This window comes from Rhamphochromis longiceps, linkage group LG6 (assembly GCF_057381845.1).
Source record: "Rhamphochromis longiceps isolate RC_006_pf linkage group LG6, R_longiceps_female_GT1.1, whole genome shotgun sequence".
In the NCBI taxonomy this organism is placed as follows: Eukaryota; Metazoa; Chordata; class Actinopteri; order Cichliformes; family Cichlidae; genus Rhamphochromis; species Rhamphochromis longiceps.
Window position 1 is genome coordinate 31,412,036 of NC_140562.1, and position 27,849 is coordinate 31,439,884.

General features: G+C 40.7%; 1 protein-coding gene across 1 annotated transcript in view; it reads left to right on the forward strand.

The window, feature by feature from the left end:
* Nucleotides 1-27,461, forward strand: part of LOC146668325 (alpha-1,6-mannosylglycoprotein 6-beta-N-acetylglucosaminyltransferase B-like) — a 128,209-nt gene extending 100,748 nt beyond the window's left edge. Inside the window, exons 9-18 of the mRNA XM_085410219.1 lie at nt 3,292-3,423; nt 9,841-9,974; nt 10,999-11,129; nt 12,402-12,407; nt 15,649-15,807; nt 15,962-16,108; nt 16,395-16,511; nt 22,653-22,727; nt 24,504-24,787; nt 25,805-27,461. Coding sequence (XP_085266345.1) covers nt 3,292-3,423; nt 9,841-9,974; nt 10,999-11,129; nt 12,402-12,407; nt 15,649-15,807; nt 15,962-16,108; nt 16,395-16,511; nt 22,653-22,727; nt 24,504-24,787; nt 25,805-26,003 — 1,384 coding nt within the window. The 3' untranslated portion in view covers nt 26,004-27,461. The remainder of the gene's footprint in view (nt 1-3,291; nt 3,424-9,840; nt 9,975-10,998; nt 11,130-12,401; nt 12,408-15,648; nt 15,808-15,961; nt 16,109-16,394; nt 16,512-22,652; nt 22,728-24,503; nt 24,788-25,804) is intronic.
* The last annotated feature ends 388 nt before the right edge of the window (nt 27,462-27,849 follow it).

Sequence of the window (27,849 nt, forward strand, 5' to 3'; positions counted from 1 at the left end):
CACAAGCCTCACGTTCTCTGTATTAAACACTGTTGCTCCATAAAAAAGCAGTACATTCACATGTACTTGAGTGATATTGAGTTGCACCATACAGTTTATGGCGTTGATAGCGGTGCTGAAAGGGCAAATGTAACGGACATCTGGTTCATCTGAGTTTCAGAAAAATATACCAACCGTTCGGTCAGGTATTCATTGTGGTATCACCAGTGGAAATGTCCTTCAGTGTTTCCTAACAAAAGATATATTTAAAAAATACCATTTCAAGAACAGCTAAATCATTTTCTCTCTTGGCCAATATGCTATGGTTGAACAGCTGCCAAAGGAGAGGGATTAGAGGGAAAGAATAAAAGAAACAGGCTGCTGGGAAATGAGGAGCCGAGGAGCTGATTGTATTCTACCATACTGCTGTTTTCTCAGCTGGTGGATTACAATCCACCCCCCACTGCCCCACCCAACCCCACGTCACCTTATTTTCTGTCTCTTTCCTTTTGCTTGAATTGTATTCATATGAATTTCAGTTGTGTTACTACGGTAATGTACACCCTTTCTCACCTCCCTCATTGTGCACTTTCTCACATATATTATAATATATATAATGTAATAAATGGATGTAAGCTGTTAAACCAAAGTAAGTGGTAATTTTAAAATACAGTTTTTGAAAGTTTGACCTTGTTTGACCTTAAAGAAGAGGTCAGTGGTAAAGAGTAGTGTGATATTTAGAGTCTGCATGTTTCATTCCCTATATACCTTTATGGTGTCAATGCAAACAATGGAAGTAAGAAACATAGTTTGAAAATAGCTCAGTATACAGTTATTATTACTTTGACCTTCAGATCAAGAGATCATAGAAATCTTTATACAGTACTTTGCATATGTTGACAATTCAAAGCACACTTAAGAATTATAGTTTATGGGTTATGAGGCTTTTTTGATTGTATTCAACCATTAATCATTAAATTGACCCTGAAGATCTTTGTGGATGCAAGTCAAATCTTAATGGATGGTAAACATGACCCCCACCCTACACCCCCTATAAAGCGTGCATGCACACACAAATGATACCAAAAATGTAATCTCCCTGGTGGAGGTAATAACCAGAAGTGGACAAGTTCAACAACAGCAAAAACAATGGTGGAAAAAAAAAGAAAAGAAAATGACTATTGAATATTTTGGTACTCAATTAAACAGGAGGGGAAAAAAACACAACGAATCCTAGTTAAATAGATCAGAGTTAAACATTGTTCATTGAAGACCATTTTGAAAACTTTAATCACATTCTTTGATCATCAAATCATAACATCGCATGACACTGTATGCACACAGTGTGAAATTAATTTGCAGAATATGGCCAATGTAAGCAGCGCCAGCACCACCGGCCTTCATTCCTTTCAAGTTAACATCCGCACACCTGTGCTGAATATGGTTACATTCAGGTGGTGTTCTGGCGCAGAATACCTGAAAATTATGATTTCCTAGATCAAAATACTGCAGAATGGTGCCACTTCAGCTTTTATCTGCCCGATTAACAGATGAACAGGCTTATTGGCTCTTTATTCACATATTGGAAATGTGAATAAAAAGCCCATTGACGTTTTAGGATATCCTTTGGAAAGAGGTTTGCTCTTTATTGATAAATATTTTGGGATTGATAAGTGCCAGGCACCCCAGTTGTATTGCTCATGTGCATGAGTAATACAATTGCTGAACATATGATGGAACCCAGAACACGGTGGCTTTGTAAGGAAGTCGCCATATATTGTTACGTTGTGGTTATTATGGTGTTATTACCATCACTTTTCAGTGGTGAGGTCTATTCTTCTAAAAGAAACTGAATTTCAGTTACAAGAATTTAAATATTTCTCTTTTTTTTATATGAACTTCTTTTCGACATTATTTGACTTTTAAATATCTCCCTACCCCACCTCTATCCTTCTGTAAGTCCCCCAAGCCCCACTTAGACTGCTGCCCCTGTGAATCAGACCCCAGTAAGCAGTGGATGAATCAATGGATGGATGAATAATGTGATTCTCATTTGCAAAATGAAAGACTAAACACTTCCAACCCTTTCCAATACTGTATGAAACAGCCACATGCTGCATTCTCTGCTTTACTGTCTTTTAATTCAGTCACTGCATCAAGCTTCTTTATCTGTATGTTTTCACCCTCCTCTGATTTTAGTTAGCAGCTGCCAGCAAAGCTCCTGAAAGCCATGCTTTGCAACAGTATAAAATTACCCTTTGGATAAGTACTGTAGCCAGAGAGACTCCGATGTAAAACTAGCACAGCAAGATGAAATTCACTGGGGGTACAAATTGTATTACAGCCTCCATTAGCCTTCGGCCTCATCTGTCACAGAAGTAAGACCTAAGTTAGAGCAAGCAGACCATTCACAGGTCAAATATCCAATAGTAGGTCTGTTGGCACAGTAGCAGAGAGGTTCTAAGTCAATCAATGAGTTGAAACAGAGTCAAACAAGGATGGAAAACAAGTCACACTACAGTGAACAGCAAAAAAACATCTTTTCTCTTTTGGTTTGTGCTGTGTGTGCTCTTGCGTGTGCCTGTGCTTGTGCCTTGAAGGTCGTCTTGTAATTAAAATAGACTTTTTGGAACTAGTAGGAGTGTATGTATCAACAGACAGACATGCTGACGTTTGGATTTCACCACAGCAATCATTGTTCATGCACACATAAGTGCTTATTGTATAGCATAACCTGGCATTCTCAACACAATCTCAACACATCATCACCATTGACCATCTGTTGTTATTGCTGATGGTGCTTCTGTGGACAGTTCAGCCAGGTCATTACAGATTCAGCTTTTCATCCTATTTGTTTTGAATTATGCTTTGCCAAAAAAACAAAAAACATCCCAGTGCCCACTTGCATAATTTTGATTGAACCCAGCATCACCTGTAATGTACTATCTGATCAATAAACACACCTTTAAATTCAGCTTTCATCGAAGATTTGTTTTTGCGTTACTCCGGGGAATTAGATTGTGAACTCTGATAAGAGAATGTCTTTCCCGGACAAGCATAGACATGGTTCTGCAGTCATCATTGTAGTCACCCAGCTTTTGTCCATTTTAAAACTATCTTCGCCTTACACTTTTTATTGTATAACAAAAGCAAAGTGAAATGGTTTTGTGTGAGTTAATAATGAATGCATGAATCCAAGCTTAAGTTCAACCCCTGCGCTCTTGGGGAAGTTTTTTAGTGTAAATCTCATGTCTTGGCTGTCTGTCATTTTTTCTGCTTGTATAAAGTGAGTATTTTGTGTTTGTGTTGCAGGTTCCTCGGCGTGCCCCCAGGCAGAGGCAGTTGCCCACTCACTGGTCCATTGCCCTTTGACCTCATCTACACAGACTACCATGGCCTGCAGCAGATGAAGCAACACATGGGGCTCTCACTCAAGAAACACAAGTTAGTCAATCTGCATTGTTGTGTGTGTGTGTGTGTGTGCGTTGTGCCTTTGAGATTGAGTATCTTCGCTTTTCGTTGTTTTATATATGTGTTGCTTTATCTGTGTGTAGTGGAGTGTGTGCGTGCCTGTCTGTGAGTTTAATGGCTGTGTTTATAGATTAATCATTGCTGGTAATAAGGTATACATGTCTTACTGTAAGTCATTTGGCCTGTTAAAATCACACAGTTGCAGATACACAGGGATGCACACTAACACCCACATACACACTTAAAACACGCTTGCTGTCCCTGTAATCACGCATCCCCTTCCAGGTAGAACAGGCTCAAAGTGCACAAAATGTCAAACACATTAGAGTTTGTATGTTGCTGTGCAGTCGAATGCACAACATGCATACTCACAAGCCGGCACCAGCATCACCTGTCATGCTCCATTACCCTGCACATCAGCAATAATGAAAAGCACATGTAGTACAGTAGTAGAGGTGCATGTAAAATTGAAAGCTTGTCATTGGCATACGTGTACTAATTACCCCACAGAAACATAAAAATCTGTTCATCCGAGCACCGATTTCCAGTCAAAGCCTGTTTCAGCAGCTTATTATTACTGTTTGAATGCACTCAGAGACTCGCTGAGTGGTTAAGAGGTGATTAAACATGAAAAGAAGAAGAGAGAGGAAGAGGGGTTATTTTTGAGCTGTTAAAGAATTGTGCTAATGGCTTTTGGCATTGTTACAAACATTCAACAACTTGGAAAACTAGGCCATGACAGTTATGAGACCGTGGCAACAAAACATAAAGAAATACCCAAAACAGGAATTTAAAGTACCACAGTGCATTTGAAAAAAAAAAACAAAAGAAGAAGAAGAAAAGAAACTTAGCTACACATTCCTGCAGAGCACAGCAATATGAAGCCACATTATCTTCAGAGGACTTTCATGTTGTTGCCTCAGAAACAAGCAAGACTGAAAGTCTAACTTTTGCCTTGTCCTCTCCAGCTCCTTAAAAACAGCTTGCAGTCACTACCCTCTGTCCCACTATCATTTTTTCTGGTCCACTAAACTGGCATTTGTCTGACCCCTGCATGTGATAACGGCAATTGACATTTTGCTTTCCTTGTTTTGGCTTCCAGCATAAAGAAGCAGCAAAGAAAGATAAAAGATGGAGAGGGCATGTGTGAGTAGGAGGCCAACTGAAAGTGAAACAGTAGGAGACGAGAGTAAGGACGAGATAAAACAGCGATGGTGCGCAGATGGAGCACGGAACGGAGAGAGAAAGATACCACAAAACGGAGGAGTAGAAGTTACCTGCAGTCAACCTGGCACCACATATAAAGGGCCGCTCCATGTATTTTTAAAATCCAATTATGGGTGAGAGAAATGGATTAGTGGTGGGCCGGGGAGCCATTTTCCCTGCACACAACCTTTTTTCGTCTCTCCCGCTCTCTCACCATTTGTCTCCCTTCTCGTGAGTTGTCTCGTACACACAAAACCCCGCATTTCCACCCGACAGACAGTCAGCACCTAATTGCTTGCTGAGGTCAGCAGTTCTTCACTTCGTCATTACTGTGTGGAGTCTTGATTTCTGCCTCCACTAACAGGATGTGGCTTTTAGTGTTTGTAGGAGACAGTCTTTTGTGTGCCCAGGAGGCTGCGGTGAAAGAATTATCCGAATGTTCCAGCAATACAGGCACAGAAGCAGGAACGTCTATCTTCACTTTCACGAAAGGATACACTTTAGTGATTTAAAATGTATGAAGAGGAGTGAACAGAGGATATTAAGTCCCACGTGGATCCATATTAACACACAGCTCCCAAGAATGCAATCACATTTGCATTCAGGTAAATGATATCTAGCATATGCCATTAATTAATACTGCTGTAAAGCCAGAGAGCTGAGCTTAGTGGATCAGTGCTTCATGCTTAATATTAACCCAGCAGTCCCCAGAGGTGCAGGATAGGTCAATAACACCTACCTCCCACCCCCTTTCCTAACTCCGTCCTGATCTCTCCGCCCCGCTCTCGCTCTCTCCCACTCTCTATCTCGTTCTATCTCTCTCACCTTGTCTGGTCTAGTTGAGTCTCTTGCACTGAAAGGAATCATTAATCAAGTGCTCTGTGCTTTGGGACCCTTCAACTCCCTTTAATTACTTTTGTTATATGTTCCCACCAACATCCACAGTCATTAATTATGCCCGAACAAGACGGTGCTGTCCAGTCTGGCGTGCTGTTTGGAGTCACGCGTACTCCTGTGTGCGAACTCGCGCACATTCGAGGGTATATCAGTGCACATGTGCCGTTAAAGATGGTGAAAGTTGATAAAGGTAATATCCAAACCATCTCATCTGATAATAGGACCAGCATCATTGATTTCCTCTGCATGATGAATTCACTGCTTTGACGGAGCAAGATCGGAGCAGATATCAAGGGCGAGGCCTGCAACAAAACACAAATAACAAAGTATTGTTGCTAAAACTGAAGGAAACCACCAGTATGTGTGCGTGTGCGTGTTATACAGTGCAGTTAGCATGTCGATGAGGAGGTATTGCTAAAATCCCTGCACTTTTTAGAGAGCCCTTTTGTTAATGCTAATACAGGCAGAAAGAGCAATTAGGTAGCACATAATCAGTAGGATTACTATCTTTGCTGAGGTGCAAGAAAATTTCTATCACTATTCATTTATACAAATCTCCTTAAAAGGCAGTGATGGGCAACTGTCAGTGCTGTAGTTTCAGTTATAATAGGGGTGGGCAGTATTTGTGCCGAATGCATACATACATAATACTGTAGATGAAGTCAACAGTTGTGATTTTTTGTCTGAAAAGTGTAGTAGATTAACCAAGTAAATGACTGTTCAAAGATTTCATCAAATTTCAGAATTGTTGTAATCAGAACAAGAAAAAAACATAGCAATTATATCTAAAATCAATAAGTTGTGTTTTAGACACGTCATTCTGTTTTATTAAGATTTTATCTCGACAGCTCAACAAACAAAGGAAACGACTGGGATGGAGAAAGTGGGCAGAGGCTTCTGGGTTGATTGCGGTAAATGGGTGGAATTAGTGAATAACTCTGCAGTTCACTGGTTTTAGAGAGATGCATTTAAGCAATATTTTGTAGTTTGTATTTCTCACTGTTGATTGTTGGTGTACTGAGGTTGGTCAGTGAGTGACCAACTGTGTGCTGGTCGCCAGCTGGGTAACAAATCTCTCCTTCTCTGTTTGAAAAATCTGTGGACGAGTGTAACTGAGCCCAATCTTAACCTAAGAAGTGCAACCGAACACAAGAAGGAGAATGATTATCGCAGGGTTACACAGGACACAGAAACGGTTTCTTAGGTACTTTGCAATGAGTAGTTCATCTTGGGTAACAGCTGACTTCTAACAACTAGTTGCATTCACAGAGCTGTGGAGAGCCCCCGTTGCAGTCTGATGCTTTTTCACTATTACACCTTGCATGAGCAGGAGGCATGTGGTGAGCAGCATGTGAGGTCTAAGCTTTAGCAGGGAAAATGGCACTGTGATTACACAAACAAAGCACAGATGTAGTCATCGTTTTATTTTAAAAAATTTAAAAAAAAAGACAGAGCATCTTGAGGTAGCTCATTACATCTGCGACACAGCAACATATTTTCGGAGCAACTCGGAGAATATGTTGTTTTCCTAATTACTATTGTTTCGCATTAGTCTGGTGATTTAATTCAGATTATTATGGGTTTGAGTATATCCATATTTCAAACATAAAAATGAGTCACTCAGTAGAACGTGTTGCTCTTGAATTAATGCTTGCACTATTCATTATTAAATGTTGGTGGTGTTGTCCACTGATGCCCAGTTTCTTATAATCCCACATCACATTTACATCACAAGACTGCAGGTGACAGTGAACCATGCTGCCATATTCGCCTCACCCCAGATGACTGGCGAGTCTCGCTGAGCAACCGTTTAACCCAGATTAGCCCGGTGCTCTGATCTCCCAATAGATATTCAGCTCAGCTACTCCTACGCTTATCCCCTCTTCTTCCACTTTTTCCCCTCCCTTTGGGACCTCTTATCTGGTGGCAGAAACATTTTCACCATTTCAGAGTGGTCGATATGTGATGCCACAGGTTGGAGTGAGGGATGCAAGAAGACTGGGTAGAGACGAGTGAAAGTAACATTCGTTATTAATAATTCATTATCAGCTTTCGGATATACTTACAAATAGAAGCACAACAGTTTCTGCAAAATTTCATCCTCAGAACTTTGAATGAACAACGTGCCGCTGCTTGTCGTTTCTTGTTTATTTATTTGTTTTCTCGCTGATACGTTACTCTCCAGGTTACTTTGTCACTTTATTGGTTGGCTTCTTGGATGCTGCAGGAGCTGGCAGAAATATCTGAGAATTGTCAAACACGATTGGGGTGTCACCTTGTCTGTAAAAAGAATAAAATGCCCAGAGGGGAATATTTTTCATGCTGTCAATACTGAAGCTTCAAAAATTGTGTAAATGCAAAAAAAAGGAAAGAAAAAAGCGAAAGAGACATCTAGGTATTCTACCAAAACACAGTTGCAGGAAGTCAGATTCTAAGCTTTAAAGCCTGCATTTCTAACTTATTTGTTTAACACATTTATGTAAGTGCATTGCACAAAAAAATTTGTTAACAATAGCTGAATTTCTTTGCAAAATGAGGCAATAATCTAAACGAATGTAGAAAACGTGAGATTTTATCCAGTTGGTGTTCAAAAGCTATCAGGCTATGGTGAAGGCTTTCCAGACAGCAAATAAGTGGTTTTTTAACACACTATTTACACCAATGTTCAACACATACCCATCATGGGAGAGCCAGAGAAACCAATTTCTGCACTGTAAACAGCTTAAGTGGAAAAAAAAAACCTAACCTCTAACATAAAACGTGAATGGTTTGCTTCACTGCTGCGTCGGAGAGCATCTGCCTGTCAAGGGGCTGCTAAGATGTGAAAGGCAATGGCCAAATGAAAGGAGCTGGCAGGCTGGGTTTTACTGCAAACACAAACTTGTTGCAGTTTCTGAAAAGCAAATAAGATCATAAAGCTGAACAAAAGCTGAAATAAAATCGTAATGCACAAATGCTGGCATCTGAAAATCATTACATGTGTACGGCTACAAGAAGAGTCACGTGTCTGGAAATAGTTTAGCTTTTTTTTTTTTAACTGATGTAATATTTGCCTTCTAATTGCTCTCCAGATGCAGAATGTTTTTATTACCCCATATCTGTCTCTTTTACACACTCAGACACGCGGTTATCTGCCAGGAAAGACTCAGAGCTGAGGAAGTGGACTCTGCTCCTTTAGCTCTCTCTAATCCCCCCTGAGTCCACATACTGGCCAGATTTAACACAGTCACAAACAAGGGCACAGTGAGCTCTGCGTCTGCGTCTGTCTGTGGTGAATGATTCTGTTATGAACCTCAGTTATGCTTCACTGCTTTGCCACGAAGCATCCACCTGGAAACTCTATCAGCAGCTCATCGCACCTCCGACCTCTAAAAATTGTTTTTTTGTCATTTTTATGTCAAACTTGCCACACTGCTGGTTGCTTATGTTATTTTGGTTATTTATCTGCTTCTCCAGTGGCAGCTTCTTGTTTTTCTCCTTTCACTTTTGAGAAACCTGATGGCTTTGTACTCTAATGTGGCATTCCACCTGAATGACCTGCTGCACAAATGCATTTAAATATATAATTGTACATGTATTGAACATGAAGTATGGTTTATAGAACCCTTTAGAATTGGGTTAATACATTTTATATTTTTTTAGTTAGACGCTGCAATTAGTGCCTCCAGTGGTGTAACTGTTACCACATTTACTTGGCAAGTGAAAGTGAAGTGAAGTGACTTGCTGGTTTGATTCCAGCTGGAGATGCAAATCCCCTTTTGGGTTGCATCACAAAGGGCATCTGGTGTAAAAACTACTAAATCAAACATGCTCTGCTGACCCCTTGTGGCAAGCGTGCAGCCGAAAGTAGCTTTAGCTAGGCAATCCAGGTGATTTCGTGTGTAAACTTTTGATTGCTCATCTATGGCTGTCAGCTAGTGCCAGTAAGACTTTTGTCAAAGATGGAAAACCAGAATGACTTGTGACGTATTCACCAACAAACTTCAGTTTGGATACTACAAATGATCCAGAGCGCACTCTTATTAGACGTCACCAAGATCAGACAAGAAATCCTCCTGCTATCCTGCTTCACATTAGAAAACGTTATGTTACAAATTAAATAATGGTTAAAGCAAATTCAGAAATTTACTGACTTGAAATGACAAAGAGGCACATTTTAACAGCCGCCAACAACTCATGGACCATTTGAAGTAAAATATACTGACATTTTAATTATTTTTTGTGGGGTTTTTTTTAATAATGTAGTACAGGATTACACATGAACTGAGTCTGTCATTTTCTTTGCAGGTGTCATATTCGAGTGATTGACACCTTTGGCACGGAGCCTGCTTATAATCACGAGGAGTATGCAACTCTGCATGGCTACCGGACCAACTGGGGCTACTGGAACCTCAATGCAAGGCAGTACATGACTATGTTCCGTATGTACTATATTATTATTATTATTATTATTGTTAACTTTTATATCATATGTAGAATACACCATCAGCTTGAGAATTGGTGTTTTTGTACCTCCAGCTTGCATGCATACATGCACAGACACACATTCAAAGGCCTGTCATTAGTTGACATTCATTCTAAATATAATAAAATGACTCCATTTCAGTGTTTTCACTTTTCTGACAGGTCTGACTGCTCGTTCATTTTAATTTGGAGCAGTGTGTTTAACACGGCTATTTTCAGCAACAGCAGCTTCTAGCATCCCTTCAAGTTGTTTCGGAGCGTTATCTCCAGTTTTTCCGGTTCTCTTATATGCTACACAATATGTCTGATCTGCTTTTTCAAAGCTCTCCTTGCCGCCTGTCTCGTCACTTTCTGACTGAAACACTGAGAATCAGCTCTGTTCTGCTTCCACAGTTCAACTCTCTGCAGTGTCGTACCTGTTTAGCTACAGCTGGCACTCGGCTGTAAGATCATTGTCATTATATCATCAATATGTGGGCCACTGTGGACGACCACGTTTCACACTGTCCAAAGCTATAATGACAGATTCAACCTCTAGCAACGCTTGTGAGAGAGCAGCATTACTGGCCAATTATTAAAGTTCTTCAGTGCATAAAAATGTGCTGTGCTAAAAAAAATGATTTTATAAGAGCTCGTAGCTTTGGAACCGTGGATTGAACGTGGGTGGTTGTGATCATCAGAAATACCTGAACTCACAGCGAGTACTTAAAAGATATTACATATATTCCCATACTAAACAGCTCAGACAATTACCATTAACAGCAGCTGGCTTTATGACAATCGCTATTAATAATGCTTAGAGAGTCCATACACATGCTGACTAAACCCTTCAAAAGTACTTTTTCCTGTCTCGTTCACTTACTTACTCACTAACTTTCTTCCTATCTCTCTTTTTCTCTTTGTCTTTTGTTTTCTCTCCATCTACTAATATCCTACCTTTCTGTGCTGCTCACACATACTCACACACACAAATACATTCAGCTCACACACCAGACAACTCATTCATGGGCTTTGTTTCGGAGGAGCTGAATGAGACGGAGAAGAGGAGCATCCAACAGAACAAAGTCAACAACATGGCTGTAGTGTATGGGAAAGAAGCCAGCATGTGGAAGGTACAGACAACAATTTACCCACACAGATGGCAGTCAGTCAGTGTAACTCTGTTTTAGTGAATTCTGTGTGTAGTGGTAACCGCTAATGACTCCATGGAAGAAGACGAGTAATTATTTGGAGGCCTAGTTTTTATAATAATAAAATAACATGTAATACTGTTAGAATTATCAGTAGATATAATGTATCCAAGCATATTCTCGTAGGTACATACATACATGTTTACACCTGTACAATACACTTAATAAGCTCATAAACATCTCATATTGTATACACTAAGAGTAAAATGAGGATCATTCATTTTTTATAGATTAACTCCATACATTGTGCACTAAAGAGAAAAAAACCAAATGAAATCAGGTGTAAGTAACCTTTAGCTTTACAGCACTACTTCTCTTATACAGTAGGTGTTGTTTCTACAAATTTTTCATGGTACTTTTATAGCAGATGCGTTGTTCTCAGCATCTTGGAGAACTGTTTTTGTGGAGTAAGGCTTCCTCCATTGATTGTATGTCTCTTCGCAGTCTCAGACTGCGTGCTTTAGTTAGTTTGTTTTTTACATCATTGCTCAAAGGATGCATAACATCTGTTGGAGACTTCTGTTAGCCACTCAAGCTTGTTCTTCATGGTTGTAGTTGTGTATTTTGGGGTCATACTCACATTGCAGAAACAAAATGTGAGGCTGCCAGAGATACTGCAGTGCACAATAGTTGCATTGTATATGCAGAAAGATTGTCACTACAGCCCAGTTGTCTTTCAGCCTGCATGTATGCAGACACAATCTTTAAACCAAGTACTCTAAACCATCGACTGAAATGTTAACAGAAGAAAGGCACCAAGCTGCTTGCATCATTAGTTTGCTTCATAGGGCTCTTTATACACAACTGTATAGCTTCAATTTACAGGCAATTTTCCTCTCCAAAACTGTCTGCTTGTTCAAATGCTCAATGTAGCTGAGAAAAAGTTGTCTGCATTTTTAAAAGGATTTTTAAAACATTGTTTGCTGCCATTTCTTTCTACTGTCTGCCCACACAAGTCCCCAGATTAGTTTATGGTTGTTGGCTGTGAGAGAGATGGGCTTAAAGGCAGTTATGAATGCACAGTCTGCAACAGTTTGATGAGGAAGGAAGTAAATGTAACACATAGCTGTTTCTACCAATTATTGCAGCCTTGTTTGGCTACAATTCTGCCTCAATTTACTTTACTCTCTTTGTCTTTGTGTCACTCTTTTTTTCCCTTGTGGGGGACCTTGTCACCGGATGGGTGTTCATTAGCTTCAGGTAAGAATGTGTTACTTTTACCAATTTATATTCATCTCACATCCTACACTTATGCAGGAGAGTAAAAAAAAAAAGGAGAGTAATGTTGCATCGTTTCCATGTCTAGGAATAGACAAACTTTGTTAAGATGCATACAACATGAGAGACAGGTGCAACTCCTGACCGGTCATGCTGCTGCATATCATTTCTCTGCTGGTTAGCTTGGTGCATCCATTATTCACTGTGGTACTGGAGAGGAAGGGGATGCTAATCTTGGCTCTCGAAAAATTGGTTTAAAACATATTGTACTTGTACGGCGCAGCTCCCCACCCCGTGGAGAACAACAGAATGCTGAACAAGGCAAAACAGTCTTGCTGCAACTTTAAACCTCAATACAATTAAAGCTAATGAGTTTGAAAATTCACCCCCTGTATAGTTGTCATGGAGTTTGGAAACTACAGTTAAGGTTATGTAAGATAACATTAAATAGTTCTAAAAATTTGGTTTAATTTTACATGAAGAGATTGAAGATACTATGGAAATACTTAAGTTAAGGAACCAAAAGAGATGAATAATAAAATACTGACTTTACAATTCCATCAGCATACAGCTAACTGTTTAAATACATGGTGCTGTATATGAAAAAAAATGTGTATGAAAGTACTATAAACAAAAAACATATGTCTTTCTGTCATGCTGTGCACACAGAAATCAACATTATATATACACACAAACTTCTTTTTTAAAATCTTTATAAAACCAAATTAGCTAAGGGACAAAAAATCCAGCACAACAGATATTTATTAGCATTCCTAATCCATTCCCTGCTGAGACGGTTAGCTTGTACATACATAGTCACAAAGCGAGAGTGCAGGTTATGGAATCTGCACTCTTTCACAGCTGTGTTTCTCTTGCTAATTCATTGTCGTTGTCTGCTGCACTTAGCGCTTGAGCTAATCTCCTAATTGGCTGGGAAAATCCTCACAGAGGAAGCTATCGATTACTACAGCCTCCAATTATGGCTCTGTGTGCGCGGGAGGGGGGCCACAGCAGAGGGATAACGTAAGCTGCTTAACGCCAGGCGGTCAATACTCTAGTCGGGGTTATGCACCGTTCACATGATTAAATTTTGGTTGTTAACTGATGCTAGCTGTTTTTTCTCCCAGTCGTCCTGCTGAACCTTGACTGCCCTTCTGGCTGTCTCACCCTCAGCATGTAATGTATTTATTATTAGATTAAAAAAGGAGAGAAGTATGTACAAGTAAGTGTAAGTAAGTGAATAAGGACAATCAATGCTTTATCCTGCTTAAAACCAAGCCTCAGCGCAGCAAAATAAATACCTGCCTGCCAGATGTTTCTCCACAGAGTTTACTGACATTTTATTTTATTTTTATTAAGAATTGTTCATTTCTTTTCTTTTTTTTTTCTTTTTTTTCTTTGTTTTATTTTGTTTTGCACATCAAAATTCAACCATCTTTCTCACATCAAGGTCGATATTAATTAAAGGTGAAGAAAACTTCACAGCAGGTAATAGGATGAGTGGAGTGCAGAACTCAAAAATTATTCCTGGTTAAAAAGAAGGCAATTTTCCTCTACATGTTAATATTCGGTGTGTATATTGGTGCATTTTTCATAGGTGAAAGTAAGAATTCAACCAAATGAAACTAACGGCCCTGTGTTTGTTTCACTGAGTAAAAAAGGACTAGACTGCACCTTTTAACCCCTGTAGAAAAAGTAGGAAATCAAAGAGCCCATAAGAGCTACTGGGACACGCCCACCTGGCAACAAAAACAGTACTGTGGTCTTTGTCCTTCATCCATCCTTTGAACGTTTTTCAGTTTAATTTAGCCAAAATGCTGCATAGTTGTTGTGCTATCGGATGGCTCATTTAAACTGTAGAAATTATTTACCTGACATTGGAAAAATATTCGCACAGCTTTACACTTATGATACAATATTAGTGTGACAGACAGAAGTTTTCTAGCCCTACACTGTAAAAGTCACCAAAACGCACTATATAGCACTTACTTTTGCTTTAACAATGAACTATTTCTTGTTCTTCAGCTTTCACACAGTGGCATTATTCACCCATCCAGATCGAAAATACATGTAGCTGTTTGTACTCTTAAAGCGTTCATCCTGGCATCAGTGTAAGGTAAGGGATTCGGTACAAGATATACGTAGATGTCACCGAGCTGCCTGAGCAAAATATGGATCACAAATTTTACCTCCTATCTTCTTTTTCCTCCATTGATGGATGATCCAAGTAGTCTTGGCTCAAGACAGGTGGAAAAAAAAGCAACACTTTCCAACACTGTCCTGCAGTACTGCAGACTGTCTACTATTGTCCATAATGTTTTGCCCACCAGGGTAGTGAGTCGGTCAGGTGACTGAAAAGCACGGATAGTGATTAGAAGAACCAATAATGTGAGCATAATCTATTTCCATATGCTTTATAAAATGACATATGAATAAGCTTCCCGTAGCTCACGCAAATTCACACAGATAAGTTAGAAGACGTGAAAATATTCAGCACACTGTAGTGGAGCAAGTTCTTTAAAGAGGACCTATGATGCTCATTTCTACCTTCATATTTGTACTCTTGGATTCTTGGCCTTGGTGCAGCCACTTTATCCACTGTGTGAAACAAGCCTTTTTGGGATGGGGGGGACATTTTTGCTTTCATTGGATAGTTAAGCACTGTAGATTTGACAGAAATGTTGAGAGCTGGGAAAGGCTCTAACCAAAGGCCTGTAGGTTTGACTGAAACCCGGGCTGCTGCATTTCACTTATGTGGCATATGGTCACCTGCTCAACCAGTGAGCTAAACTGGTACCTGAAAGCCTTTTTAGCTCCCTTTGCAGTCCCTCCTTCAATCCAGCTTTCTTCTGGGGCTTCTGTGTTTACAGCCAGAGCTGTGCGCCTTAGTTATTTGGAACAGATGCACTGACCGACATCATACAGAGCCAAGATTAGAGAAAAAACTGCCTGAAATGGAGCATTTAAAGAAGTCTGAAGCCTGAGCTTTTGTCTTTGAAAGATTACTAGTACGGATTTTGACCTCATTATATCAAACTTCAGCTAAAATTAATATGACTGTCCCACACTCTAACTATATATTTATTATTATAAGAAAAAAGATAGGTCACCATTTTTAAAAAAAATTATTTATGGTGTTCTTCCTATTACACACTCTTTCTTCTATACGACCCATCTATGTGTCATCGCAGTTCATCGGTCTCACCAAACCATCTTCTTCCAGCAGGGTAAAGAGAGTTTCCTCCAGATTCTCCATAAATACATGGAAGTCCACGGCACAGTCTACTATGAGACCCAGAGACCTCCAGAGGTCCCAGCCTTTGTGAAGAACCATGGCCTGCTGCCCCAGCACGAGCTGCAGCAATTATTGCGGAAGGCCAAGGCATGAACTTTGTGGTTATTGTCACCACTGTTTAATGGACAGAGTGTTTACAAACTTTTCTTCTGCTTTTCTAACTTCTAAACTAAATTCTTCTGCTTTTAAATTACACAATCACTAAATTACATCCCTGATTTATCTTTTTTTTTTCTCCTAGCTCTTCATTGGTTTTGGTTTCCCATACGAGGGCCCGGCCCCTCTTGAAGCTATAGCCAATGGTTGCATTTTCCTCCAGCCCAAGTTCAACCCACCCCACAGCTCACTAAATCACGAGTTTTTCCGAGGCAAGCCCACATCTAGAGAGGTAGGTTCATAATTTGTATATCTTCCCACAATCAGTCATGCTGCCAACAGATTCATTAAAGCAGTGGCTCAAACATTCGATCCAGACTGCATTTTTGCCACACTAATGGACACAGTATAACTATTTTTATGTGTCTTTGTACAAAATAATAATTGACAGTATTCATTTGATAAAGACAAACTGATTTTTCTGCAGCTAAGTGTTGTCTTTGTGGAGAGATGTTATTTATTTGCAAAATATTTATTTATAGAGCTGTCACTGTGTACACTGCATTTGTTTTCTATAGGTATTCTCCCAGCACCCGTACGCGGAGCAGTACATTGGCCGACCTCACGTCATGACAGTGGACTACAACAACTCTGTGGAGTTTGACTCTGCTATCAAGGAAATCATGAGGACCAAGGTGCTCACATATAACAGTGCTTTAAAAAAGAATTCATAAAGACAAAAGACATAACCATTTATCCTGTTATGTCCACTAATTAGTTACACTGAGTTAAATTATGCATTGCTGTGTATAAATGAGGTTAACCGTGACTGGGTGCTCTTTCACTCGTATCAGCTCTCTTCATGCTGAAAGAGGGACATCTCTGGTGTTTCTTTCTGTTTTAACAAACATGTTTTCATAGACATGCCAAGAATAGCTACATGTACTTATCCACCTATTGCTTTTGTGCCTTTGTGGCCAGGAAAATTGCAGTTGGTTTGTGCCTTGTTTGGCTCTTGTAATATAACGTTTCATTTTTGTATAGCGTTCAATGATAACTCTTAGAGTTACAGATAGCACGGTTTGTTCTATTCTGTTTTCCCTTGAAGCTGTGATAAAATACAAGTACTGGACCTGCTCTTGTTGCTGTGAGCCTAATAACAGTTTTTTAAACTTTGATGAAACAGCACAATAATTTTGCTGTGGTCAAGTCCTCCAGAGGGAGTTTGCCGTCTGTAGGTAGCAGAGTTATACTGCAGAGTGCTGAACTTTTCAATTCAGTGAATGTGATATAGATTAAGGACGCTAGCTTCCGAGAGAGGGAGCAGGGTTAATTAAAGAGTCAGCCAGGTACACTGAATCTTTTTAGAAAGCATTGAAATTGGGTGCAATGTTGAAAAAAATGAATTATATGAGCAGAAAAATTGAAAGATGGAGAGTACACTGACCAAGCATCTGCACAGTCACAAAATCTTTATAAAACAGAAATCCAATATGCCAAGCAGGCATATTTTCTACTCTAAAATACAGGGGTAGACCTTTTATATCTGAAACTAAATAATGTTTATTGAAGTTCAAAACTGCAGATGCATTTTACACTCGGAGAGGTGAAGCTGTGATTCACTAGTTTTCACGCAGATTCGAATTTCTAGAGAATTGACCATCCTAACCATTTTGGCATCCCAAAAACTGACCTCTTGAATTTATAAATGGTCATTTTGTTCTGCGTACGCTAAGGTATATTTAAATGTATTGTCAAATCTGATGGAAATCTGATGGATCTGGATACATTTATGGCTGAGGTATAACGCTTTTGGCATTTAACATAGGTGTGAACACACATCATCCCACAAGACATGCAACATATTTTACATATGGAATACGAGTCACAGTAACACTCGAACAAGGCATTGGTCTATAGGGAAGCAGGAAACATGGAGACAGCTGTCTGCATGATCCTTTAAACATGCTGTAGCAGTCTGCCCTTTGCAGATTAGAGATGGTATGTAGGGAGATTAGGCAAAAGCTGATATATGTAGTGTTAGCTCTGTGTGTGTGTTTGTCAGTGTGTGTGTGTGTGAGTGTGAGAGAGGCTGTTCTCATCTTTTCGTCTGCGTAGTCAGACAAGCTACAGTTCAGCAACACTGGCTTAGTGTGCCTTCTCCATCTGCACTGACAGACCACGGAGAAAGCGCTGATGGACCACTTCACCCTTCACTGGAGGCACAATGCCCCGAGCAAACTCACACATACCCATACAACATATACAGTGGGGCAAAAAAGTATTTGGTCAGCCACCGATTGTGCAAGTTCCCCCACCTAAAATGATGACAGAGGTCAGTAATTTGCACCAGAGGTACACTTCAACTGTGAGAGACAGAATGTGAAAAAAAAATCCATGAATCCACATGGTAGGATTTGTAAAGAATTTATTCGTAAATCAGGGTGGAAAATAAGTATTTGGTCAATAACAAAAATACAACTCAATACTTTGTAACATAACCTTTCTTGGCAATAACAGAGGTCAAACGTTTACTATAGGTCTTTACCAGGTTTGCACACACAGTAGCTGGTATTTTGGCCCATTCCTCCATGCAGATCTTCTCGAGAGCAGTGATGTTTTGGGGCTGTCGCCGAGCAACACAGACTTTCAACTCCCGCCACAGATTTTCTATGGGGTTGAGGTCTGGAGACTGGCTAGGCCACTCCAGGACTTTCAAATGCTTCTTACGGAGCCATTCCTTTGTTGCCCGGGCGGTGTGTTTTGGATCATTGTCATGTTGGAAGACCCAGCCTCATTTCATCTTCAAAGTTCTCACTGATGGAAGGAGGTTTTGGCTCAAAATCTCACGATACATGGCCCCATTCATTCTGTCCTTAACACGGATCAGTCGTCCTGTCCCCTTGGCAGAAAAACAGCCCCATAGCATGATGTTTCCACCCCCATGCTTCACAGTAGGTATGGTGTTCTTGGGATGCAACTCAGTATTCTCCTTCCTCCAAACACGACGAGTTGAGTTTAGACCAAAAAGTTCTACTTTGGTTTCATCTGACCACATGACATTCTCCCAATCCTCTGCTGTATCATCCATGTGCTCTCTGGCAAACTTCAGACGGGCCTGGACATGCACTGGCTTCAGCAGCGGAGCACGTCTGGCACTGTGGGATTTGATTCCCTGCCGTTGTAGTGTGTTACTGATGGTGACCTTTGTTACTTTGGTCCCAGCTCTCTGCAGGTCATTCACCAGGTCCCCCCGTGTGGTTCTGGGATCTTTGCTCACCGTTCTCATGATCATTGTGACCCCACGGGATGAGATCTTGCGTGGAGCCCCAGATCAAGGGAGATTATCAGTGGTCTTGTATGTCTTCCATTTTCTGATGATTGCTCCCACAGTTGATTTTTTCACACCAAGCTGCTTGCCTATTGTAGATTCACTCTTCCCAGTCTGGTGCAGGTCTACAATACTTTTCCTGGTGTCCTTCGAAAGCTCTTTGGTCTTGGCCATGGCGGAGTTTGGAGTCTGACTGTTTGAGGCTGTGGACAGGTGTCTTTTATACAGATGAGTTCAAACAGGTGCCATTCATACAGGTAACGAGTGGGGGACAGAAAAGCGTCTTACAGAAGACGTTACAGGTCTGTGAGAGCCAGAGATTTTCCTTGTTTGAGGTGACCAAATACTTATTTTCCACCCTAATTTACGAATAAATTCTTTACAAATCCTACCATGTGGATTCATGGATTTTTTTTTCACATTCTGTCTCTCACAGTTGAAGTGTACCTCTGGTGCAAATTACTGACCTCTGTCATCATTTTAAGTGGGGGAACTTGCACAATCGGTGGCTGACTAAATACTTTTTTGCCCCACTGTACACGCACCACCCCCAGCACCCAAACAAATACATAAACACAACTCATACACTGAAATTGCAAAGATGCGACGTATCAGTACACACAGCCTCACCTGCACATTACAGCCATTAAATTCAAGGCACACGCAGGCATACACAAACCGTGTGTGAGGCAGAGGCTCATGTTCAGTCATGCAAGACAAAGCAATCTCTGGCCGACAAGTCCTCATGTTCAAATAAAACCCTTTTCCATCTCTTTCTTTCTTTCTTTTCTTATTCCCTGTTCCATGTCTTATGGGAATTGGCGTTTTAAATGTGGTTTTTTAACATTCACATGAAGTAGTCTTAATAGGGTGGGCAAAAGTCAAGGTCACTCTGACCATACAACAAAATTTTGGTCATACTTGTTATGATAAAATGATGATATGATGCCTGATCATTATTCAATGCCAAACTCAGAAACAGAAGTAGGTTGATTGTGACAGGTCTGCGTAGGTTCTTAGGCATCTAGTTCATGGTAGTCTTAATGGCTTGAAATAAAGGCAACTGGATTAATTTGGGGTCATGAAGGTGTTGGATGATACTACCCTAGTATCATCCAACTACTACTCATACTATTATTGGGATGTGGTGGGGTTGTTTCCAAGGGGACAGCCCCACTACAGGTTAAATATCTGGCACTCCCCATTAGTTTTCAGAGCTGAAAAAATCCTCTTGGACAAGAGGTGAAATGCCTTCATAAACCAAAAAGAAGACCAGTTCCCTTCATTTCAAGTGATTACTTCCATCGTCGCAATATTTCACATTTGTCCAAATCTGAATAAAGGATCCAACTTCTCCAACTTTACTGATGGGTGGAGGTATACAACCACAAAGGGGTGATTGTCAAAACTGCTAAAAAAAACAATAACACAGTGTCATGAATCGCTGTGCGGCAGGCAGGAGTTGGACCCAAAATGCAGGACTCACAGACTCGGGGAGGTGAACTCAAAACACAGCTTTATTTGCTGGTAGAACAAACATACAAACTAGACTAAACTGGGAAACCATAAACTAAGAACTCACAGGGAGACACAGGGAGATCCACACACAGCATGAGGGACGACGTCACGCCGAACAGAGGGAGACGCAGACAGAAATACACAGAGGGTTAACGAGGAAAGTGGGAACACACGGGGAACACAGGTGACACTGATAATCATAACGAGACAGGGCGGGGTGAACTGAACATGACATGTACGGGCGTGAGAGTCACAAAGTAAACAGGAAGTGCACAGAGGTTCAGACAGGAGGAGAGAGAGCACGGGGAAAACACAGACATAACGGGCTGGGGAAACATGAAACAACCACAAAGGGAGACGAGGGCTCATAAATACACAGGGCACACAGGGGGGGGAGAGAGAGCACGGGGAGAACTTGGACATAATGGGCAGGGGAAACATGGAATAAAACATAAGGAGAGACGAGGGCTCACAGATACACAGAGGGGCACACAGGGGGTAAAAGCCATGAAGGGAAAACACTTAGGGAACAACACAACAGGGCAACTCAGAAAACATGGCCTAAATAAGGAACAAAATACAAACATACAAGAAAACTAAGAACACTGGGCCAACATGGCCCAGGACCATGACACACAGCTTTCTGGACTCTAGTTAGTTAGAAGGTTTTGTTAAACACATATTTTAAAAGAATTTGGAGATAGGATGATTTATGATACCAACAACAACACCCAAGAAAATCATATAGATCTTCTCAGTTAGCGAACCATGCAAATGGGATTTTCATTCTATTTGATTTCTGAGTGAAGTCTACATCAGCCAAGGATAAGAGAAAGGACTTAAAGAAGAGAAGGTCACAAGTCTAAACTACACAAATGTGATAAAAATAAAAAATAGAGCAAAACAGTGCTAAATGCCTTCATACACCTGAAACCTTTGCTTCCACCCGCTGCCAGTGTTGCCAGCACCTTTTCAAAAAGCTCCACTCAAAGCCGCACCTGTGAATGCGAACGTGGCCTGGGTCACTATGCCTGGTTAAGCAAAGGCGAATGAGAACGCTGTTAGAAAAAGGACACGTCCATTGATTGTTTTTGCAGGACGCTTGTGTGCCTGTCCTTGTTCAAATGTTTGCTTTCTGCTCCTGCTTATAAAGTAGATTAGCATAAGGCTTTGATCAGATTGCAGTGAGTAGCTTTTTAAATTGCACCATCCCTGCATGTTTGCTTCTCAGTGGTTTTCACTTGAAATGGGCCAAGTCTGATTTCACAGATGGTTGAACATTAGACTGCTTTGATTTCACATAGGAAATGCAATTTAGTGAGTCATGTATCATTTACAAAGGCAGGTCTTTGCATTAGGTCATAAAGACAATCCACTTCGATCTCTCCAAAGCTTGGTGTTTGCAGTTAGAAATACAAAAATGTGTTTTCATTTGGTTGGAGTGTGTAACAGGATCATTTTAGTTCATATAAAACTTGAACTTGTGTCTTTGTACAGTGTGGCTGTTGAATATCAGCTGTCTAGCACTTTATGAAATCTGCTAAATTCATTTTTTATTAATCCCAGCACTGCAGTTGCAACTATTTCGTATTCATCGGCTTTTGTGTCAGACAGTCTGTTAACAAGTATTGAACATGTTGGTATTAGCAAGAGACACAAAAGATATATGGTGTTTCCAGCTCATCTCTAATTAGAGCAATCAAAAGTGTGCTTTAGTTATAGAACCAGCACATCAAAGGAGGAGATGATCTATTGGTATGCAAATAAAGCCTAATGATTTTCCAAGCAGTGACATACTGTGATTAGGCCTCGCAGAAACCTGACAATAGAAACATTCGTCAGCTCAAATTACCAAGGAGAAGAGACAATTCATTGCAATTACTGAGAACAATGATGCGGAAGGAAAACGAAAAGTACACTTTACTGCGAGTAAAATGTGGCAATAATAACGTGGTGATGATTGTGTGTTTTCACGTGTGATTCTCAGGTCGAGCCTTATCTGCCTTATGAATACACCTGCGAGGGCATGCTCGAGAGAGTGCATGCATACATACAGCATCAGGTGAGTGTCGCTACAAATGTCTACAGTTCAATGTCTGCACATATGCGCTTCGCCTATACTCTCCTTTTCTGTCTTCAGTCAGCTCTTGCTCTCATTTATATACCTTCTTTTTTGAAGCTTTCAGAACCCTTACACTGCTTAATATTTCACGCCTGTGTGCATTCAGCACCTAGGACGTCGTGTATCTAGGACTGTGTGTGTGTGCGTGTGAGATTATGTACCCCATGTATGTGGGCATGCGATTAATCGACATGCTAACTCTCATTAGGAGCCACATATCTGCCCTCCGGCTTTAAAGCAGAAGGTCTCCTGACACTAATGAGGAGGGATGAGTAAGGAAAAAGAACACAAGTGTGGGAATAATGATGATGAAGGACTAGGGTAAAAGCACTTTTTTATAGCCCCCCACAAGATGTTAGACAAACCACAGAAGCTCTCTCAGTGACTTTTATTCACTCCTGACTTGCAGCTTGTTTTGGACCCAGAAAGCTGTTGAAAGACTAACAGGAGAACATTAAATTACATTTCTGTTCAAATTGGATTTTCTAAAGGAACCGCTTCCTGCAGCTGGTTTGCAGTAGCATAGCATAGCCTTCGCCTTGTGATTCGAGTCTCCCTGTGTGTTTCTGAATGTTACCATGGCCAGATGTGATCCTGAAGAGATCTACTTTAACAGGAACTACCACAAGTTTTTATTTTTGCTCGGCAGGTGTTTCTGTCTTCCTGTCGGGACAGATTTTGTCAGGGTGATAGCTTGAACGCTGAGCTGCAGTCACACAAATTTAAATGTGTGTAGCTGAGCTGCAAATGAAGGCAGAGTTCAAAGATGGATGGGGTCTGAGTACTTCATGAATACTCATTTGTCAGAACATCACCTTGTTACAGGCTTCAGTAACACTTTCAGCTGGCGTTATCCCACCCTTGACACTCTCTAATGTTTCACTTAGTATAATGTAGAAAACAAAGCCTTTGGCAATAGTAATACTCTGATCTGGAGCAGCGTCATGATTTTGTTGCATTTTCCACATGTTACAGGTTTTATCATATTTTTATATTTAGGATTTTTTTCAAAACACCTTTTTTAAATGTAAAATTGCCATTTGCATTTAACTATAACTCTATATGCTTGGATCACTGTGCTTATTGTTGTTAAACTTACGTTAATCAGAAACAACCATTTGATTTGGAGCAACTTCCCAAGCCACAACTGCACATGTGCTTTAAAATTAGAAATAACATTTGAGTGAATATCTTTTAACATCTTTCTCTCCATCGGTATAAAATATTAATGTGTCTTCTGAGAAGCAGAACTCTGCATTAGCATGTGCTCTGTGCATGTTCTCCTCAAGTCTGTTTGCTTTCATTTTACCAGCATAACTGCAGATAACTACAGTGAGTGTGTGTTGCACTTGACAAATGCACATGCTTGGATGTCTTAAGGCACAGAATTGAGTGACCTACACTCAGTACTTAAGGCATCTTGTGTAGGACTGAAGCTGTTGCTGCTGTTCTCCTGAGAAGCAGCTGGTTCTATGCTCTTGTTGTCGACACATTTTCGAGTACAGCCGTTAGGTAAAAGCAGCTTGTATGAAAGTTTCTTACATCATTGGATATAGCCTGTAACTGTGATAGTGGAGCAGCACGTTATAACTTACCTGGTGCCACTTTACTTTACTGTAAAGGCAATAACTCACTCAGGTTTATTTAGTCTGGTAATATTTTACAGTTCTACAATTATTTGATTTTTAAAAATTATTGTATTTATTTCACCTCCAGGATTTCTGTGCCCCAGAGCCTCCCTTCATTCCAGCCAACCTCTCCAGAAAGGGGTCCGCTGGTGGCAGCAGGATGATGGAACCTCTGTTTGTGCCCCTGCCCAACACTACAGCTCTTGGCTGGGCATCCAATGTGACAGCTCCCTCTGCCTGGCCTCCTCTCAGCTCCCTCAGGCTGCTTGTATCTCAAGAGGGCCAGTCTTGTGTGGACGCCTGCCAGTCAGCTGGTTTCATCTGTGAACCCGCTCACTTTCGCTTCATCAACAACAAGGAGGCTCTGCGCAGGTAGGTCAGCCGAGAGTACAAACTGCCTGCTAGCGAGGCTTTAATTAAGTGTTTAGTCCCAACTATCAAGCTTTGCTCATCAAACACTCCACTCCTACAACTTACCAAGCAACACCTCATCACACGTTGTCAGCGTTACCTGAGGAGTACCATCTGTGGTAGAAACACTGTCATGTCTAAATTAAATTAAAAGGAGAATTTGAAACAACCAAGCAATCTTTGTGTACATCACACAAATTTAAACAAAGACGAGTGATCTAAAAGACTCCATGCAATAATATCTGTAGCTGTGGTTTTGAAGGATGGTGGTTCTGATTGCAGGCTGTGAAACCACTGAACCAGCCGAAATGAAAAAAGGTTCTATTGTACAAGTTTTAACATAACAAATTGGATTTTTGGAAATGATTAAGAGTTCAAAACGTTCTATTTAAACTGAAGATTGACACTAAGTACAGTTTAGGCCGTCTCTGACCTTAGTATGACTCTGATATTTATTTAGTTTACTGTACCAGCCCATGGCTGCTGATCCAGAAACTTCACTTTCAGACATCTCCTTTTCTCAAGCTCCAAGACAGAAATCCTGTCAGCAGTTGAGCCTCTCCTTCGAGCATTTCCCACCTGACTGCTTTCAGCCTTAACTCATTTTCTCTGCTCTTACTTCATCCTTCGAGTATTTTTCTGTTTCTGTTGTTTTTCTATCTGTCTTGGTTTACAGTGCCTCTCCTCTTTGTTTCTCTTTCTCTTTTCATGCTGATGTCTCATACCTGCTCCATAGTTTTTTCCATCTTCCCCGAAGCTTTTTCACTTGAGTTCCTCCCGTTCGTTCGTCTGTGATTAAAGTGGTGAACTCGTTTCCATTCCTTGTTTCTGCTCCCCGTTTATTTTCAGGTTAATGCCAGTTCCATTTTCCTGTTACATGTCTGAGATGAAACCGTGAATTTTATTATTCATCTTTTCTTCTTGATAAATCTCAGTGATCTCTTTTTTTAGATTTCTGCTGCTCTTTTCACTCCTCAGGTTGGACGTACAGTGTGAAGTTGTAGACTCTGAGATTAACCACATCTTGCCAGCCTTCTCGGTGGTGCGGCAGGAGTGTGGCCTTCAGAGGGAACCGCTACTCTTCAGCTGTGCAGGACACTCCCCTAAATACAGACGTCTTTGCCCCTGCAGGGACTTCCGCCATGGGCAGGTGGCGCTGTGCAGAGACTGTCTATAATGACAGAGCACGTGAAGGACAGACAGAAAAGACATGGACAAAGAGAAAGAGAAGAAAGTGTAGAGCTGGGACATATCACCTGGTGTTGCAGAGAGCCAGCCTCTCTCGAAAAGTAAATGTAGGCTCGTGACGAAGAAGCATGCATGGATTTAAAGAGTTTACACTGGAACTGAGCCTGGGTTGTATCAGAGGATATTTGATGACTGTAGTTGTTATAACAGATGTTATACTGCAACAGACTGGAGACACTTTGGCTACACTGAACACATAACATGTGGACCGTTCAAGAAGCAGATGTGCCATGAAATGCATCTTTTACTGGCTACACCTGCAGCTCACCTGCAGCAGAGTGACTCACAGGCAAAGCAAGCAAAACACTGAGCTTTCATTCTTGGGATTGTGTTGCCTTCATTTTTTTAGCACAGTGCTGTGAAACTTACAGCTTTTCACAGTTTCTGTGATATGAGTAATTAACATCCACAGACTACACGCGCCCCTTTTAAGGTAGAAGTAAACAAACGCCAGCTGGTCCTGGCAAAATAAGTTATAACCAGTAGTTTCATTTAAATAAAAAAAACTGTGTATGACTCTCTTCTGTGCTAAAGGACCGCACGCATCAACCTTAATAATTATAAATAGAGCACTTGCCTATTTTTGCAAATGCAGAGCAGATCTCTGCAGAGCACACGCAGCACTTAAATGTTGTTCTAACACCTCGGGAGGCAATTAATTAGAAAGGTTTAAGTGGCACAGGAGGTGCTCTGCGAATGGTTCACATATGTTACATGTTCAAAGTACCCACAACCTTTTTAAAATAGTATTCGAGTGGTTCCAAGTGTCCAGAGACTGGGTTAACGCTCACAAAGCTGAAAGACTTTCACAAAAACGTACAGGATAATAGTTTCTGCAAGATGCTGACTGATGATATTATACACAACATTTCATTTTTTTGGAATTGTATTCCACCAAAATAAGGGGTTTCAGTTGAAAAATATACCCTTTAAAAGCATGTGACTGCAGAGTATTGGGACTACACTGTCATTCCATGACAAAGTCTTCAAATATCTTGGCTTGGAGAAGGCAACCTCAGGTCAATATCCAATCTCCTCTCTGCACATGGACAAAGGATGATGGACAACCAGGTTATCTCCCCAGCTTTTTCTCCCCTCCTCCTGTGATGGACAGAATAATTTATCAGACTGAAACCCAAGTCTGAGGTAACATCACTCAATGCAATCATCTCTGGTCAGAAAACGAAAGAGGAGAAGAGAGGACAAAGATAAAGGGCACAAGATTATTTATCAATAAATAAGCTTTTAGAGCCTTCAGCTGGATTTTTAAAAAGTCCTCCGGGCTTTTGTGATGGAAAAATCAGAAAATAAAAAAAAAAGAATGGATCAAAATGCTAATGTGGGTTTTGTATTGTGTCTGGTCTTTACTTAGGTTCTTCCTACCTTTATTATGCTCCAGGGTTGCTCCTCATCCCATCTGTTAAAATCATCCCAGCGTTCACATTCATCCAGATTTCCATCTATTCATCCACCTCCAGGGAGAGACGTGATCTTTTTCGCATAAAGCTGACAGCCAAAACAGTTCAGAGGAGTCTATAAGAAGTGAGGTAGCACACTACAGAGGGGGGAGCAGGAAGTCGCATTAAAGAATCAAACTTCAGTGTGGACATCTGACTGGAGGATCTGATTTTGTCAATCTGATTTTTTACTGTGTACTGTGAATTGCGAAGATTTGAGCTCTGACAAATAACAGCACACAGTTGATACAAGGTATGGTATCTACGTAGGCCACAAAGACAGACTCATCAACAAATGTCAGTAATTAAACTTTCTCC